The 20,187-nt window shown below is 27.2% G+C and overlaps 1 protein-coding gene across 1 annotated transcript; it reads left to right on the forward strand.

Moving 5' to 3' along the window:
• The first annotated feature begins 2,471 nt into the window (after positions 1-2,471).
• Positions 2,472-13,548, forward strand: LOC129957407 (spindle and kinetochore-associated protein 1-like). The gene is made up of 5 exons (XM_056069713.1): positions 2,472-2,810; positions 6,034-6,131; positions 8,175-8,294; positions 9,667-9,836; positions 13,285-13,548. Exons 1-5 carry the CDS (start codon positions 2,589-2,591, stop codon positions 13,434-13,436), a joined length of 762 nt encoding a protein of 253 aa, XP_055925688.1. The 5' UTR covers positions 2,472-2,588; the 3' UTR covers positions 13,437-13,548.
• Positions 13,549-20,187: the final 6,639 nt, after the last annotated feature.

Here is a 20,187-nt window from a genome sequence, read left to right on the forward strand (position 1 = left end):
ACATGACATACTTAAAAATTGATAGTATAAACACAAATATTATAATTTATTTGATTATAATATTAAATATTTTAAATATTATAATATTTGATATAAGTCAAAAATTCCATTTTTTGTAACTAAATTTAGAATTCATTTATACAGTACTTTTTAAAACTTTTTTATATATATAAAAAAAAGACATAAGATATTCTATTCTCAATCACTAGAAATGTGCATTCTAAAATATTTGTAAGTGATTTCAGATAACTTTGGAAAATATTCTACAGAAAGAATATTTTTTTTCCTAATCTTAAAATATTATTTGTTCAACAAAAACATATTTATTATTTAGGTGGTTATTTCTCAAAAACCCTTCTTGCTTTATTCATACAAAAATCTGCCATAATCTTTGATATACAGTGGTATAATGGTAGGGGTAGAAGAATAAGATTTTTCAATATGGAATAAAGCATAATTAAAATGTTAAGTTTATATTGCAAATAATCTTTAATACTTGAATTCTTTATTATATTTTTACAGATTTACAAAATTGAAAAATATAAGGAGCAAGGTTAAAATTGATTAACATGTACACTGTCTATGTAAAGAATAGGAAAATTTTCTTATAGCATAACAAATGCAAAAACTGTTACAGATGAATTCTAGTTATAAAAGTAATATTAAAAGTTAATTAAAAATGATTTGAAAAAATATTACATACATACATTATCAATTTTTAATAACTTATATCGCTATAATAACATAATTAAAAAACTATAAGACTACACAAATGATATGAATATGTATAGATATGAAATAACTTATTTTATTAGCAAGTCATTAGATTTACCAAATAGAAAATATGCAATAAAATGTTTTTAATGGAAGCATTTTAAGGAACAAAAAACTGTAAAACAGTATTGACAAAAAACAGTATAATCGTACTAAACTTGATGAGTTTTCTAAAAGGTATTAATAAGTTTAGAAAATTCTTTTAATTATAATTCCTTTGCTTCAAAAATTTGAATGTTCACGGAATTATACAAATGACAGATTCTAATTTTAATTCCAGAAAATAATAATCAAAAATCAACTCGGATATAATAACAATAAAAAGTGATTCCCATATGAACGATGTAAAAGGGATAAATGTAAACATACCTCAAATCGCTCAGATTCATTAATTGGTAGGTAAATGAATCTTGGCCTCATTTCAGCTATACATCTAGATACTTCATTTAAAGGCAACATGATGACTGGCTAGTTTGACTGAAATCACCAATTATTTGTTGATGACTTCCTGAAGCAAAAAAACGTAAGGCAATACACAATTTCTCTTCAGTAGTTATAGCACTGTTTCGTAAGATATTGGTGCTTAATTTCTCCTTCTCAAAGATAAAATGCATTGGAAACAAAATCACATTCATCTAACAAATCCACATCAGAAACTCTGTCAGTGTAAATTATTCACCTCCAATCTGATATCAACTGCAATAATTCCAATGTATCTAAATCCTCCATGTTTGTTTGAAAACTAATGTAACAGTTGTCCTTCTTGAGAACTGCGCATGCGGAAAACCGTTGATCAAATTTGATCATCGGAAGTCCGTGAATCAAAAAATGGGGCAAAACAGGGGGAAATCGTCAACCGATTTGGTGTGGTGAATACCGATTTGACTGCTGATCAGCGTTTAATCATCAGCTGATGTTTAACAACGGTTGGTGAATACGGCCGTAAATATCTCTTCTTTATATGTTCTCTGACAAGAGAGAAAATAGCCAATCCTCTTGTAAACAGTATATTCCGGTTTGACGCGATTTGCATATAGAATTATAATTGAGCTATTGAGGCTTGTTTGAGTTTCGAAATTCAATCCCATTGAAGAATGGCCGACGAATAAGTGGCAAAGACGTAGTCAAAGTACTGGCACTCAGGTTGCACTTGTTATGATTTTTTCGCCACTTCAAGACATTTTACTTTTAAAAAACGACAAATACACTGATGTTTTGTCTCCATAGACTGTTGTCCGCACATCTAAATTTCCCTTTTTTTCTGGTCGCAGCTTTACTGGTTGGTAAGTGGGCCTTGAACATGCTAAAACTAAATGAATTCTTGTTTGGAGCTGGTAAAGGGGAGGGAAGACTAATGATGCTTAGAAATGAAAGGATCGTTTAAGTTTTAAAATGAATTAATTTTTAATTGGAATATAGAAGATTATTAATATATTAACACAATTTTTTTTATATAAATGCCATACAGTCGAAAAGCCATATACATCATTTGACATAATGACTTTATCAATGACCCTTTCAATTATAGCTGTTGCAAGCATGTTTATCAAATATTAGAAATTATCTTCTTTTTTCTTTTTGGTTTTAATTTACAAAAAAATAATTTATATTTATAACCTAAATCAGGTAACATCAGCTGAACGTCACGTAAAATTATCAGAAGTACAATAAAGTGAAATGAAGAACCGGCGCGGGAAACGAAATCATCAGAACAAAATCAGTTCGTGTTTTTTGTTTCAATGTTTATTATTGAACATGTTAATTTAATGTTTTCATATAGTTATTAATTTCTTGCTTTTTCTAATAACCGAAAGATGAATAGTTTACTTGATAATTGCTTTAGCGTGGAAGAACTGGACCAGGAATTTTCCAAAAAGATTTCACTGGTTCGTGAATGTTTGGAACTTAAAGATATGGATAAGGATTCAGCAATTTTTTTTAAATCTCTTAATGTGGAAATCAGAGATTTGAAAGAACAGTTTAAAGAATTAAGAGACATAATTAAGTCTGGAAATGAAAAAGTTGTTCAACTACAGGTGGTTTTCTACATTGAAATTTTTAGTATTGTAGTTTTCGTTTCACATTGTTTGATATAATTGACTTATGATCTGAAAGATAACATATTTCTGTATATGTTTTCACTTGTGTATGCTTTTCGAATGCAATGTGTCTACCGATCATTAAAATTACCTACTTTTATTTATTTATTTTGTCTGTAATCATGAAAAAATTTGGTGAAAGAGGATAATGAGGTTTCCAATCAATTTTACAGGATAACCTCAGAATAATGTGTGTTTTTTTTTTTTAATTATTATGAAATAACGTCTGACTTATTTTCACTATATAAACATAATATATTTCATTAATATTGATTAACACACTTTTTACTATAATTTATCAATCATCGTTTAAATTTGACTTTGCTAATTTGTAACTGTCTGGACTGCAATATAAATTTTTTATTAAGGAATCGGTATTAAATTAAAAAATAGGAAGTGAAAGGAAAAATGGCAGTAATGTTTCATCTTCATAAAATTGGATGGTTTGATGAATAGTATGATAACCTTTTACTGAAGTGATATTAATAATAATTTTGAAAATGATTATCTTAATAAAAAAAAAGTTAATGTAATAATTAAATGCTATACATAACTCTGGATACTACTTCTGTGCAAGAAGAGTTCAAGATAAACTGTGCAATTTACATATAATAAATTAAAACTTTTTTTAAAGTTTTGAATTGGTTTTTGGATAAAGTACTTTGTAAAATAAATACATTTAAATAATGAAAACAATTCAGTTATTAAATTATAAATTTTTTCAAAGCTTGATCTAGCATAATTAAAATTATAAAAATATTTTTAAATTATGTCAAAGGACTTGAGGAAAAAAAATTTTCCTGGTGCATTTAAATTTAATTGAATTTGTATGAGCTATATGTACCTAGGATGTTTTGATAATACCTAATATTGATTTATAGCATTGATAAGCATGAAATGCAAATAACTTAATACACATTTCATTTTTGTCATTATCTGTTCCATTAAGGAGAAAAAAAAAATGGAACTGGATTAGAGATTTCTGTTGTAATTCTCCAGATCTAAAAATTTCTCTCTATTGTAAATAATATGCAGTATTTTTTCTTCTAATAATGAGTTCTGTTTTTATAAATTTAAAACTATCAAACTGTTATGAATCAGAAGCAATGTATAATAGTTTCTTGATGAACTGCTTTATCACATATTTGATCAAAGTTATTTTAAGAGAAGTTTGAATCAATGTTTTATTAAGAAAAGGTACCAGATTTTCTTTATTTTATTTAGTGCTGTTTGAATTTTGTTGTAGTCAAACTTAACTCATTTGAACTAAGTGATCATTCAGATTTCTTTTGTGTTTTTACTTATGAGAATAATAGTAAAATTAATTTTGACTAATTTGAAGTTAAAACTGTAATTTCAGAAAAAGGTTTTAGTTAAATTCATCTGTATTGCATATTTTCACACTTTTTTATTATACATCTCTTATCAAATCAATGTGTTCTGTTTATTAAAATTACCTACTGATTGAAATTATTTTTTACAGTATAAAGATTTTTTAATTATACTTAAAATTATCTAATCAAACTTTTATCGTTTAGTTGTTAGCCACATATTATTTATTAATATAATAGCCTCTTTAATCCAACCTTTCCAAAAGTCAGAAAAGCAGAAGCTTTTACTGAGGTCAGTGACCTTGACATGACATAAACAATTGCTACTCAGATTTTGAATTTAATTTTGCAATGAAATTTAATCTAATTTTACGTATAATGTTCTGTAATAAAGAATAAGCTTCTTGTCTGATAGCTACCTGATTACAGAAATATTACTTTGATATTAAATATTAAAAATATTATTTTTCCGTAAATCAAATTTTTTGAATGTGTATAAAGAAATTTCAATTCCAGTTTATTCTAATGATCATGTTCAATGTTGAAGATAAATAAGAAATTTTGTAAACAGGAAAGAGATGTCAAAAATTTAAGAAATATTTCTAAAGTGCTTTAGAAAGCCTATCTTTGACAATCATTAAGAAGAACATTTATATAGTTTTATCTAATTCTATTTAGTTCTCATTCTGTACTAGATTCTCATTCTGTACTAGATTCTCATTCTGTACATTTCTGTATTTGGAAGTTATTTTTTTAAATAATAACTAAGAAATTTTTTTTAATAAACTTAACAAATATTAATAGCAAAGGTAAATAATAAGATTAACAAAAATTAAGAATAGTAGATTTTATTAGCCTTCTTGAATGAAAGGAAAAGAGTTCATTATAATCTTATCTGTGCAATTCTGAGTTTGTACTATAATTTCAAAGTGTTATTTTAATTCAAATATTTTATCTTTTCAGAAACCATTGGTTTAATTTATTTAATTAGTCCATTTATTTTACTTAAATGTTTATCTGATTTATCAAAAGATTTTTTTTCATTAAAGTATTAGCGGCAAATGTCAGTAATAGATTTTTTTTTTTTTTTTTTTTTTTTTTTTTTTAGTAAGCTCACATATTATAAGCAGGCATGTTTTTAAAAATACCATTGAAACTCTTCATGCTTATAGTAAAATTAACTTTGAAAAATTTAATATTATTTGGGTATTTCAAATCATTGCTTTTTCAAAATATTTACAAAGTGAATTTTTGCTTTTTTTAGGTGCTGTCAGTGAAAAAAATTGGAACTCTAATTTAAAGATGTTGCTTTCTTCTCTAAAAAAGAAAAAAAATTCATTGATGGCATAAATTTTAAAAAGGAAATAATTTAGAAAATTCTCAATTTTTCATTATGAATATACAAATAGTAACAATTATTATTTCTTATTTAATACAGATTTGTGAAACTTCTGTAATATATTATTCATTTTTATTTTGAAATCTTTGTACTTTCCTATGAAGATAGATTTTTTCCCTTAATTTATCATTTAATCAATGTAGTTAGACTTTTAATGCTAATGTAGTATGTTTTGGTCTCTCCCCTCCTTTTACTTGAAATAATTTTTAGATTTTATGACAATTTTATGTCTATAGACAAATTTTTGTTTCTAGGCAATTATTATTGGATATTTGTGTAAAGTTTTTTACTTGAAATTTTATTTAAGAATTTAATTTTAGAGTTCTCATAATCTTTCAGCATTATTCATTTTTATTGCTTTATCTTCTATTATATTACAAAATGTTTTTAAATTTTAGTATAATGTTTATTATTATTTCTATTTAATCAGAACCTTGTGAAGAAACTTGAAAAGTTAAAAAATAGATTAGATCATATGGAAGAAAATTTTCCTGCGATTTTTAAATCATCGGTACCAGTTGTCCAGAAGTAAGTTGTGTGGCTAAATATAATTTAAAAAAATATTAATCAAAAAAAAATTTTTTTTTTAAATTGAATGTTACTTTTTAATAATTTAAAATGAATTCCTAAAACAAGAGAAAAAAATTCTAAAACGAACTTCATTATTTTTAGATTTAGTTGTTTTTTGAATAAAGTGTTTAAAAAAATTCTAATGTCTTCTTTTTTTTTTTGTATGTTTGTTAGTTAGATTATTTTTTCATTATAAATTATGCATTTTTAAGTATTAACTTTTCACAATGGGAATTCAAAAGCAATAATGATTATTATTTTCTGATTCCATAACTGTTTCCTATTGTTTTTCATTTTTTTATTTCAGACTAGTCACCTATGGAACTCAAATGCTTTACTAAGACTTTTATATGCAAGAAGTTTCAAAATTTTATAGACATTTAATTTGGTCTGTTTTAGAAGCTGTATATATGCTCTTTTCATTATGCTTTGCCCCATCCCAATTTTCTCTGTCTCATTTCTCCTAAAATTTGAAATGGTTAAACAATTCATTTCACAATTTGGTTGCTGAATTGAAACGTGCTGATAAAATGTATGAAGATAAAAGTGAAAGCATTCAGCATAAGAGTTTTATGTGAAGCACCAAATATGTTTCATAATTTTTTTTACTAATGCATTACAGAAGTAAAAGAACTCCACATTTAAAGAGTGAAATATATTTTTACACCTTCAATTGTGTTACAGAAAAAGGAAGTGATGTCTAAAAATATAAATTTTAAAAATTGGTCTTTGAAATGTATGGGGATAATTCTTGATAAAAAGTTTCAAGCTTGTTCCAAAGAAATATCTCAGACTGCAAGATTACTCAAAAAATTTTCTATGGGTAAATGTGGGTTCTTTAAAAACAAAGTAAATGACTTGAATGTTGGACTGGAATTTTTTTCAAGCCTAATATGCAATTTCAACTTTCTTTGACTAATCTACAGATGAAAAAATTTCATAACAATTATTATTCAATGAAAAAAATTGAATTTTAGAAAGGTTTAATCTATTTTGATGGATTGTTCATCAGTGAATTGGAAGTCAAGAAGCTTTACCCTGATAAGGCAACAGTGTAGCTACACATGTTACAAATTCATTTATCGATAATGCTGTCTCACATTTTCACTAATTTTTGAAGCCAAAGACAAATATCTTTAGATGATTTTCTTGCAAAAAAAACAAAAAAAAACATGCATTATTAATAAGTTATTATAAATTTGAGTTTTTTTTTTTTTTAATTGAATGCATTTTATTTAACATGAATTACTGTGGGAAATTATTTTCCCTTAATGAATGACTTGCATTGCGAGCGAGATTAAGGAATTAATTGTATTCATTAAGCAAGGTTTCACTGTGTTTTGATAGAATTTAACAATTGTTTTGAATGATGTAACTTGCAATTCAGCAGAGTGTGAAGAGTTCAAAGTAGCTAAGAATTAAATTAATATGTTTATCAGGTTCAAAATCTTTTCAGAAGTTTTGGTAGGTAATTAAGCATTATTTGAATTTTTGGAGCTTTAGTGCCATAGTGATTTAATTTTTAAAACATGCATAGAATCAAAAGGACAAAGTGCGAGCTTTACAGAATTTTATCTGCATTCTCTTTTAGACTTAGTCTCCTAAAGTTTTTATCTTTTTAAACATTAAAAGGTAGTATAGCATGCTCATAAGAATTAAAGATTAACAACCATATTTTTTAAAGTTTATTATATATATTTAACCATAAAAATATTTGCAGATATCATTTCTAGAGGGGGAGGGGGGGGGAATGGCCTACTAAAGAGTTAAATGACATTTTTTTTTTAACTTACTTATAGAATATTGCTGTATTTAATATGAATGTAATATGAATAATGATAATGTAATATGAATTTTGATACTAGAAAGATGTTATTTAGCACCAATACTTATTTCTGTTTGCCCACAATTATTGTCAAACTAATGAATATGCATTTATTTTTCTTATTTAGAAATATATTGCTTCATTCAGAAATTATATTATTGTATCAATTTTTACAGGGAGATAAATGGTAATGCTAATGTTAAATCTACTAAAAATGATCCTGCTTTGGCAAAGAATAAGAGATCTGTTGAAAGGATGAAATTTGTAACAGTTCAAGAATTTGAAAATGTTCCTAAGTATGATTTTGGATTTTTAACTTGGAAACCTAAGTATAATAAGCTCATAAATATTTTTTGTTAGTAAAATAAATTATTTTTCACTTGGAAAATTTCTTTAAACGATATTATATTAAAAATTAATTAGCTATAAAAATTTGCTTTTGTTCAAATTTCATCTTATGTTAAAATTCAATATTATTCAAGATTTTTTAAAAATAATTTTGAGGAAATTTTTATATTGCTTGGAAATTATGTTAGAAATCAAAGAATCAGTAAATAACATTCTTGTTATTATAAGTTTTTATAACTTTGATAATTTTTATTTATTTGTGCATTGTATAATTTTACTTTTGAAAATTTATTAAAAAGTGACATACATTTTAAAAAGAAAATTCATATTTTTGTATCAAAAATTTATAACCCTTAAAACTATTTTTGATTTGTCAAGGTTGAATTAATGATTGGTTGCTGAAAATAGATATAGTTATTAAATTTATATATATATATACTACAATTTCTCTTTTAAAGTACTTGAATTTTGTGTATATTGAAATATTTTTTATTGTTATTATTAAATTTATGCAGAGATTTCTATGCTTGAAGCTTTCATGCAGATTGAAATTTAAATATAATGAAATGAAACAAGAAAAATTTAAATTTTTGTGACTATTAAATTAGTCTCATTAAAAAAAAAACAGTTTTTAAATTTTGATACAGTGTGTAGTTTATTTTTGTGCAATAATTTTTGGGAGTTATTACAGCAAAATACTAATTTTTAATTTATTAAAATATTGAAAAGAAATCACTCTGAAGTGCACATTCTCATGCTTCAAAGTGTATACATGCCAAATGTCATACCTGTAGGTCAAATGGTTTTTCCTATATAATGCGAACACACAAATTCATCTTTATTATTATTAATAGGGATAATTTAGAAAATTACTGAAAATATGTCAAAAAATGTGACAGATTTATTTAATAACACTTAAAAAAACTTAACCTTTATCGCTATTGTTGGTTCCACCTGTCCTGTTCTGGCCTGAATTCTGTTAACTAATTAAAAATATTTTACTATTCTTATCCCTTATTTACTTATTCATATTCTCTATTTTACTATCCCTTATTTCTTATATTTTCTTTTCTTTTCTTTCTTTTTTTTTTTTTTCATGTATGCTGAACTGTAAAAAAATTCACTATATGGAGTAAAATTATATTTTTTCAGTGCAAAAATTCATAATTTATAATTAAGTGACAAATTTCAAATGGGATTATTTTATAAACAGGAATATCAGTATCAATAGTGCCTTTAAAATATTAGCAAATTACAAAACATTATTATTATTTATTTTATACATTTTTTTTTTACTTGATTTGTTTCTTTACATTTCAGGTACTTGAAAGGTCGCTTCAAATATGAGCAGGTAAACAAATTTGTTGAAGAATTCAATCACGCTTTAGAGGGCAAATACAAATTATTGTTCATGTCTCGTAAAGAACTTAAACCACCCCAACTTAAAATATGGCAAAAATTAAAATCACAGGAAAATGCAGAAACAAAAGGTAAATATCTGTAATTAAATTATAGATTTAAAAAATTAAATGGTGGAATTAAAGAATTATGTAGATTAAAATTTAGCATTGAAAAAAGTTGCAAATATCTAGGAATAAAGTTAATTTTTCATTATGTATATTTTCTTCAATTTGGAGTTGTTATTAGAAATAGAATATAGCTAATATAGTTTTCATGCAGTTCTCCCCACTGCCCTACAATGTATATTTTTTATTATATGGCTGTATGTTAGCCATCATCATATGTTATAATTCATCTAGTTCATAGAGTTTTGATTAGCATATTCATCTCCTTGAGGAAGTTATCAATTTATCATGTGTGTTTTCTTATTAAACACCTTGAAATGTGTTGACTGATTCTCTTTAAATCAGAAAATGCTGTTACAAATAATTTTTCAGGTACACAAATTTTAATATTTGCATTTTTTTTTTTTTTTTTTTTTCCCTAATAAAGTTTGAATGTAAGAAGTAGTTTGAAACTTCAAGCATGTATGAATTGCAAATAAATCTTTCAAGTTTTCGATGTTTTGCTTCCACTAAATAATACTAATATCATTTTCATTGATAATGCTTAAATAAAAATTATTTTGGCCTGAATGCCAAATGTGGTATTCCTATGTCATTTATGGAAGGGGATGTGCTATAGCAATTCATCAGTGTCTCTTTCTATTGTCTACACCTAATTCTCTCTTTTGTCTCTACCATTAAATTGAGATATAATTGAGGGAGTTGGCTGCTATGAGCCATGGCAGACTCTAAAATTCATGCAAAAACCTCCAACTTCCCAGTGTTTGGTTGACATATTTCCTGAAAGAATCCCCCCCCTTAATTTGATATTCTTTGAAATTTAGCACACTAAATTTTGAAAATGTTTTTCCCCTCTCCATAGCATCAATAGCCGAGTTTATTGATTTAAATAATTTTTACTTTTTGTACTTCATTTTTTTGCATTGATTAAAGTAACTATTTTCCGTCTTTAAGTAAACATTTTAATTCTTTTATTTATCTAGAAACAACTTTTAATTTTACATATTTTCTATCATTATCTCAGACACCATTTATAAGAACAGGTTATAAAAGTGATCTAAGGCTTTTTTTTAAATACTGTCTGTATATATAAATACTGTCTGTATAATACTGTAAATGTTATTAGAAATAGGAAATTATAGAATCCTTAACTGTATATTATAAACTTATACAATTTTGTTATTTTTTTATTAATTATATTTTTATTTTATTATAATTATAGTTATATTTTTAAAAATTAAAAGTGTTAAGAAAACTTTTCTGGTATTATTTATCAGTTCATTCTTTATTTAAAAAGAAAAAATGTTTTTAAGAATTGATCCCAAATTATTTAATTATTTTTGAAAAAGAGATAATTCTTGATTACCACAATTCTAAAAATTTATTCTGAAGATTGTTCGTCTTAAGAATTTTAATAAACAGTCATACTATAATTTTTAAAAATAAATTTAACAAATCTTTTGTTAATCTAACTCAGTCAAAGATACCTTGTCATTTTTTATCTATTTGTATTGAGATTAAATCTAATGTTAGGCAGTTAATTTTAATAACATTAAAATTAGTTCATAATTGTTAATATATTCTTGTAAATTAGTTTTGTAAACTTTTAGGTGAGTACCATCTTTAAAAATAAAAATTACAAACCCTGTTCAATAGATATTTATTAAAACAAATTCTAATAGAAGTAATAAAGGTATGTTTGTATTCTTCATTCCAGTCTATTTATAAAATAATAGAATTAAAAAAAATGGCTTAAGGTATTGAAAAACAACAGCAAGTAGAATTTGAAGATCTTGGTTCTTATTTTGTCAAAATTTTACATTTATTGGAAAATAGTATATATTCTAAATTTTTATATAAATTTAAGACAAAAGAATGGATTGTTAAACTAAAATACAGGAAAATTCAGCATATTTGGTATGACCCAGATTAAACAGCAGGAAATCTTGCTGCTTTAAACATCATAAAAAGAAGATTAAAAAAAAAAAAATACCACTCACATTTTTCCTACTTTTACTTCCTGTTTTGCACTCAAAAAGAAAATTTTCATTAGGGGTAAGAGAAGCTCATAATTTAGTTAAGAATGTTTTCTTTTTGATAATTATGTTTGAGTAAATTAACATCACAAATTATCACAATAAATTACTTCTTAATAAAGCAAAGAGAAAATAATGTTTGATTTAAAATTATAGGTTCTCCAAATAAATTATAGTTTACAATACATCAACAATACAGACATAAATTACGCAAACGCTTTCATTCAAATTATGAACATTAATTAAAACAATGTTTATGAACTGTCCTGAAAAGGAAATAAATTCCAGTAGCTGATTTTTAAAACTCTAATTAATATTGAGAATTGCACTGAAAAGGACAATAGATTCCTACTCAAAGAAGTGATAGCTATATTAAAATTCAAATATTTATTGTCCTTGAAATAAAATAATTTTCGTATTAATGCTATGACACTTTTTGTTGTACTTTTTATGTTTGGAACTTATTTAATATGGCATTGAATGTATCTTGAAATATTCAAACAAAATGGATTCTAAGATGAAAATTTTATCATTATCTAATGGATTTTGATTTTAAGCATGTTTGTTTAAAGCATTAAATATTTCTTCGTGAAGTACCTGAGCTTAAGAAGAGTAAGCTAGACAATATGAGCTTATTCATTATACTTTTGACTCGCAACTTGCCAGATGCTTGATGTACCTAAATGTCTTTTTCAACAATATGACATACTTTCAATACATTTTCAAAGAGATAAATTGAATACCCTCTATCTTCTATCTGTTACAACCAGTCCTCATACTTGCATTTTCCCTTTGTGAGATCAACAAGTAAGATTAAAGAGAGATTACTAGATTTATTAATACTGTGACACAATGGGGACATTTGACAGTTTTAGTCAATTTTTGAATCAAAATCCAGCAGTGTGAGGTGAAATGTCATATATATATATATATATAGTTATTTAATAATATTTTTTGTTATTATCATTTTTGTCTTCCTCTTCTAAATTTACATCACTGATAGATTTGTTGTACACATTAATGGCAGATGAAATATTTAGTATTGAAATACTTTTCATTTCTATTAAACCACAGAACCATACATATATGTGTACATATGATCACAAAAGTCATATATACATAGCTTGAAATTATTTGCAAGCAGGAATATAATTATAGATCCCTTTACTTCTGATGGCAGAAAATAAAATTCCATATGATCTTGCGACATCAAAAAAAAATTCGTTGTTGCACCGAGTGGAACTCAAGTGTTAGTTTCAATTAATATCTTTGACTTTAGTAGGATAAGATACTTACTTAACTGCATAATTAATTACATAAATACATTGAATGAAAAATTATTTGAAATGAGTTAAATTATTCTGTCTTTCCTACAGGTTTGTTTTTCTGTACAACAGAAGACTTAAAGGACTATGGAAACATAAAGCTGGATAAGGCATCTCTTAATATAATGACTATTTTACGGCATTGTGGGAAAGTAAAAGAAATTAGAGGTCCTGGACCCATAACACGTTATACTGTTGTATAATTTCAACGTATCCTAATTTTTTTAATGTGTTATTAGTTTTATTGCTGCATATATCTATATTTTTGTATGCATTTGTAAATTTTGTATATATTAAATTGTGTCTTGTAGAATATTTTTATCGTTTAGATTTTTATATTGCATTAATCTCATGTTTTGAATTTAACTGAAATCCATTTTAAGCCAGGCTTATTCTTTCACACTATGGACAGATGATAACTTTTGTTGCTTAAAATCATTTGATATAAGATAAGAATAAAAAAATAAAAAAAAGAATCTACTAATCAATAAATATAGAATTATGTTGGTGAGAGATAAGTAAAATAAGCATGATGTTTTAAAACTCTATCTTGAAATTAAGAGCATATTGAGGCATTGAAATAGATTATGTTCCACAAGGTCAGTTTAAAAAAAATCACAGAGGTAATTTTCAGATTTATTCCATTTTTTTTACTTTTCAAAAATTTGAAGAGCATTACTGTCCTTGCTACCATAATATTCTACTACAGACATTTTCAATACTGATGAGATACTGTTGCTTCTCAGTCTTCTTCCTGGTAGAATTAATGAAATACATAATGAAAACCGCCATGGTGGGAAATTATCGTGATTGACTGTTTTCCTGTGCACCTATTCAGACGGGATAAAAAAATTAACACTATTTGTAAATAGACAACTTTTTTTTAAAAAAAAACAAGGTATTTCAAGAATGTGAAGAACTTTTCTACTGAACACAGCGAAAAACAAGCAAAATCTGGGCTGACAAGAATAACTTTTGAAAACTATCTTTGTAATGTTGCTTCTCAGCACGGTTAATTCAATCACAGGAAAAACCGCTTTTTAATCAGCCCAGTCAGATGCCAAATCAGTGATCTCAGGGGTTGATGACAAAATAGATAATACTGGAATTTTCCAGAATTTTAGCGATCGAGTCATTAGGAACCGAGATATGCCTGATTGTTCCAGAACCTTCTCTTCCGAGGACTATAAAAGGTCGGCAGTCTGAAGCCGAATCACAGAATCGTGAAAAGAGATGGTGGAATATTTGTATCACTCTGGCTAAGCACAAGCGTTGTGTGGAGCTCAAGTGTTTGCTGAATTGAGCTGTGGCTGTTATTGCTACCGATTACTACTTGTGGGCTTCTATTTGTTGTAATGTGCTGTTGTGTGTTGCTTGTGTTCGCCTGGGTTGTGTATTTGTCGTCTTCGTGTTTAATAAAAGTCGTCTTTTGTTATTGAGGCCTGTTGATTGTATACCCCGGAATATCCAGAACTGTAAATTAGATACCAAATGCACTCGTAGAAACATAAGGTTTTTTTTATTTTTTTATTTATTATCAATACACAGCACATATTGTAAGGTTAAAGTTAAAAAATATATGAGTGTAATTTTTCACTAACAATTACGCAAGCAAAGTTAATCTTCATTGGATATTTTTAAGGGCATTTAAACTAAACTATTCCAACCAGTTTCTGAAAAATACTCTTCTAAGTATAGAAGCTGGAGGCAAGAAAAAGTCGCCCTTTATATGATAAGTAGTAGTAAATGAAGATAACTTCTTTTGTTAAAAGCTAGTTTTCAAGAGGTCAGAGGTCACGAATTTCAGAATGAAAAAAGAGTTTTTTCAGATTACTTGGGGGATTATGTAACTGGCAATGTAAACGTCCTCACATCAAAAATACAAATTTTAAGTGATTTGTTAGAACATATAGTGGAGTAGTTAGGGCGATGATAATGAAAGAACATGGGATTTCTTCTATGAAAGAACCATTCAATTTTTGAAATTAGGGAAATCTTTTTACACTGGTAAAAATATGATTGGATATTTTGATCAATACGTTTGAATATCTTCATGCTATTATTCTTCAATCCTTCATGCCAAGTCTGTGTACCAAATAATATTTTAAAAAATTGTACAGAAGAGAAATTGGCATAATTAAAAAGTAAATTTTTTGAATTTTAATATAATTTAAAAACTATTTTTATGGATAGTTTTGGAAGAAATGAATATCAATTCCCATTGGCAAATCATAGCAATTATCATTTAGGATGGTTAACATTCAATTAAACATTGACACTTATTTCTTTAAAATTTTTTTTCTTTATCATGTAAGAACATGTGATTTTGGTTTGAATGTTTTAAGCCACAGAATGCATTTCAGAAAATTGGCGATTTATCGCTTTTGAAGCATCAATTTTTTGCTTTTAGGATATTAGAAAATGATAAAGAAGGTTGTCACGTTTAGCAAATTATCGCCAACAAAAAGTTACAACTTCTCGCGAATGTCCGCCATCTACCCGATTCTCCTGTCTGGCCAATAAAAGGCAGAGCCGTTGCATTAAATTCATTTGTTATCATATAGTGTGTGATTCTTGTAATATGATCCATCTCTAAGTATTAATCTCAACCGGGCTTTCCCCTAGTGCTCCATGAGAGATACTTGATTTGATATATATTCCGGTTAGTAGAGGCCAGAGTTACATGTCTCTACATATGGGGGCTCGGTCCCGGATGCAATGACCGCGGTAATAGAAAAATAATCTTCGATCCGGAAATTTGACTATTAGCTTTCGTCAAAAGTCTTCGGTTCGACAGTGACTGGCAAAATTTTTCAAGAAAATCTTCGTTTCGGCAGTGGTCGGTGAATTGTGAAGTTCCTGCAGAAAATTCTCTCAATGGATATGATTGAAGAAGAACAGGTAGGAGAATTTTCTATATCATTTTGAATAAAGAATCTTGCAAGCATTTATTTTAAGATTTGTATACTTGAGAATAACTTTTTCAAGAAACAGAAACTGTTTAATGTGTGTATTTTAGGAATTTTTGTTTTGAAGAAATATTAGCATCGTTATTATATTAGCATTTGTTATTAAGAAAAATATAGACATATTCAAAATGTTTAGAAATACAAAAAAGACAAATTTAATTATTGTCGCTCAAGCAATAGGTGAGGTAGTTCCGGAAAACACAAATTACAGAAAATAGCCAAGTGGCTAAAGAATGATTTGGAATTTGTTAGACATTATCATCTCAATTGTAGAGGAACGCGAAAAAATAGAGGCAGAAAAGGAAAGACAGTTTGAATTAGAAAAATTAAAACTAACTTTAGCTCATGAAGACAGTATGAGAAACGTTCAAGCGACCGGAATAAGTAGTCCTAACGGACCTCCTTCAGAAAGTCATGCGGAGTCCATCGAGCAAATAATTAAAAGCACCCGCACATTGACAATGTCGATACCAACTAAATCAGAAAATTTCAGTTTGTTTTTCAATATTTGGGAAAGTGCTTTCGAAACAAAACACAAAGCCGAATCCTTCTAAATTTGTTAGACAAGAAATGCCATGTTTTGTTATACGCGAAATAAAATATTATGACGAAATTAAAATAGTGTTAAGAGAATTCCAACCATGGAGAAAATCATGTGCAATTTGTCTCAAGATTAAAAGCGAATTTAGAATATTATTTAGCACTAAGAAAAGTAAAAGTTTTTGTGAACTAATTGTAACCGATAAATTAACCAGCACTCTTGATAAGGACACATCCGAAAACATTTTGATCAGACAAGGCTCAGTCTGGTTAAAACCACTGACGTTAGGAAAAGAAATAGACATTTACTTCCGTGCAAGAAACAAAAGTTTGTTTTGGGAAGAGAACAGAAAACACACATGACTACACCGTTCAAGGTCGCCAGCCAAAATAACGATCATGTACACGATGGAAATATTGATAGGAAAACTTGTTGTAAATGTAATTTTACATCCATTTAATAAGATTATGTCTCCAAAATGTTGATGCTAGACAACATAACAATCAGTGAAGATTCCATAACTCAAATCCGGTAAATTCCATGTTTAGATCAAATGAAATTCCACTAGAGTTAATAATGGCTGAGTTGGAATACGTAGATATTATTGTAAACGACGTTCCTATTAAAGCTTTGGTTGATAGCAGAAGCGTGTTAATGTTTATTAACCCTAATTATGTAAAGAAATTAAATTACGTTGGCTGTAGCACAAAAATTAAATTAGCGAACTGTTCAATTGTCAGTCTTCCGTTAGTGTCGATAGATATTAGTCATATTGATAAAAAAAAAAAATAAAAAAAAATCAGAAGCGAAAACAGTTCTAGCAGCTGCAGATACTATTTCTTTTGAATGTATTATACCAGTTAATAGCTATTTAGATCTTAAAAATACTTTTTGCATTAAAAATCCTACAACGGAATCCGTTTCTGAAAATAAATCCGAGCGTGAGTCATCAAGTGAAAAAGAATACCAGCGTTGCATAATTCCTTCTGTTGAATCGAATGAATAAATCCGTGAGAATAAAAAAGAAACAAAACATATTTCTTCGCATTCTGCTTGTTGTATAAAAAATGATGATAATTCAAATGAAAATAAAAGTATTACTTGTTCGAGTAGGAACGCCGACTGAATTTTTTTTAAAGTGATGATATACCTTTGAATAAGGATAAATTTGTTGATGTTAATTTAATAAATGATACTTGTTTTGAAAAGAGTTTTTCTGATGTAAATTCTGAATGGTTAGTGTAGGAAGTATGTACAAATGTTTTATATGTTTATTCTGAAAATGTTCTTGATATAGGTTATTTATCTGATAAAAATATGAAAGGTCATGAAATTAATTTAATTTCACATTACTCTACAAATAAAATCCATACTACAGATTCGCAAATGTTTATTATTTTAACTGATGACATCCCTGTGACATCACCGGGTCGTAGACTTGCTCCCATAGAAAAACAAAAAGTAGCAAAACAAATCGAGGAATGGCCTGCCTATGGTATTATTGAAAAAAGCTATATTGATTATGCGTCTCCAATAGTCTTAGTGAAACGTAAAAATCGCGAACACAAACTGTGTATTAATTTCCGTTCTTTGAAAAATAAAAGATAACTTTCCTCTACCAAACATAAAAAATATTTTTGATAAGTTACACTCAGGAAAATTTTCTACACATTAGATCTCAAAAATACTTACTTTCATATTGATTTGGCTCCAGGCAGCTGCAAGTACACGGCTTTTATTAGCCATGAAGGATTATTTCAGTTTAAAAAATGTTGTTTCGAACTTAAGAATGCACCTGCTATGTTTCAACGTTATATTTAAGTAATTTTTCAAGAATTAATAAATGACGGAACTTTAATTGTTTACTTGGATGATATTATCATCTCCTCCCAAACTATTTCTGAAGGAATTCAAAAATTGGAACGCGTCTTACACACAGCCTCTGAATTTGGTCCACAGTTAAATCTTAAAAAATGTCAGTTTCTGAAAGAAAAAATTAACTTTCTTGGTCAAGTCATCGAAAATGGACAAATTGGGCCATTAACTGAAAAAATTTGAGCAGTACTAAATTTTCCTCGACCACATAATGTAAAACAAATCCAAAGTATCTTGGGTTTAACGGGATATTTTCGGAAGTACATTAAAGATAATGCTTTAATAGCTAGACATCTGAACGATTTACTTCGAAAGGACGTAATATTTGAATTCGGTCCACCTCAAATAAAAGCTTTATCTTTAATAAAGCTTAAGCTTGCAACTTAACTATCTATTTAACTAAACTAAAACTATCGTAACGTTAGACAACTAATTTTCTAGCCCTTTTTAATATTACAATTCATGATAAAAACTCAACACTTTAAATATTTTTAAAACTATTTCGATGTCAGATAGAAAATTTGGAACCAAACTTCTTAATCGTATGGGTTATCAAAAAATTGATTTTTTTAAAAAATCATTTTTAGAGCATTGTATTTGATCTAAAACTATCTTAACGTTAGACAACTAATTTTATAGGTCTTTTTAATGCTTACAACTTTCCAATTGAAAGTTTTTCTTTCAAAATAATAGTTATTTATTAAAACGCAAAAAATTGGTATACTTTTAATTATTAAAAAAAAATTATTTATTTTGGTGGTGGTTAAATTGCCCTTTTTTTTTTTTTTTTGCGAGATTCTTCATTAAATGGTAATTTGATACAATTTTACAATTTTCTTCTGACTGGCTTTACGGCTTTCTGTAAATAGTTTCCTATCAGAAAATTAAGCTTCGGCCTCTATTGTGTAGCAATCATACGGCAAGAGAGTTGTAGACACCATGGGTAACAGGGGGAGAAACATTAGGCCGTTGATATCACTGTCGAAAGCGAAATATCTTGAATAGGCGAAACGTATTGTCATGCTCCGGGCGCTATTTACATTTGCTAAATCACCGACAGTTGGGAATGAAAAGAATATTATGCCACGGGGACGACAGGCTCTTGCTATCTTACTGTTTGACCATTGCAATACTTTTCCTTAACCATATCAAAATTTCAGTTAAAGCTCTTTCTACATGTGGAACAATATTAAATTAAATTCTGTAGTTGATGTGAAATCGACTAGCTGAAAATTCAATAAGCAACGAAATTCGAATTGAAAGAAAAGAAAAAAAAAACCATGAACACGTACAAATGAATTTATCTAAAACACAACATTAAAAAATTATAGTAGTGGGAGAAAAAAAATCTGCATCACCTAGAATTTTTTTTATAAACGAAATATTTTATTCCCCCCCCCCCAAAAAAAAAATATGTTAAATTATCTTGCAAAACGAGATACGATATCACTCCACATTCCTATTGCATTGTATACGGCCTTTTCGAAATATTGAGTCATCTGATTTCTAAAAATTGTGTGGCGAAAACGGTTGCTATCTCATTCTTCAAGCGATGGAAAGATAACTCCT

This window comes from Argiope bruennichi, chromosome 11 (genome assembly GCF_947563725.1).
Source record: "Argiope bruennichi chromosome 11, qqArgBrue1.1, whole genome shotgun sequence".
In the NCBI taxonomy this organism is placed as follows: Eukaryota; Metazoa; Arthropoda; class Arachnida; order Araneae; family Araneidae; genus Argiope; species Argiope bruennichi.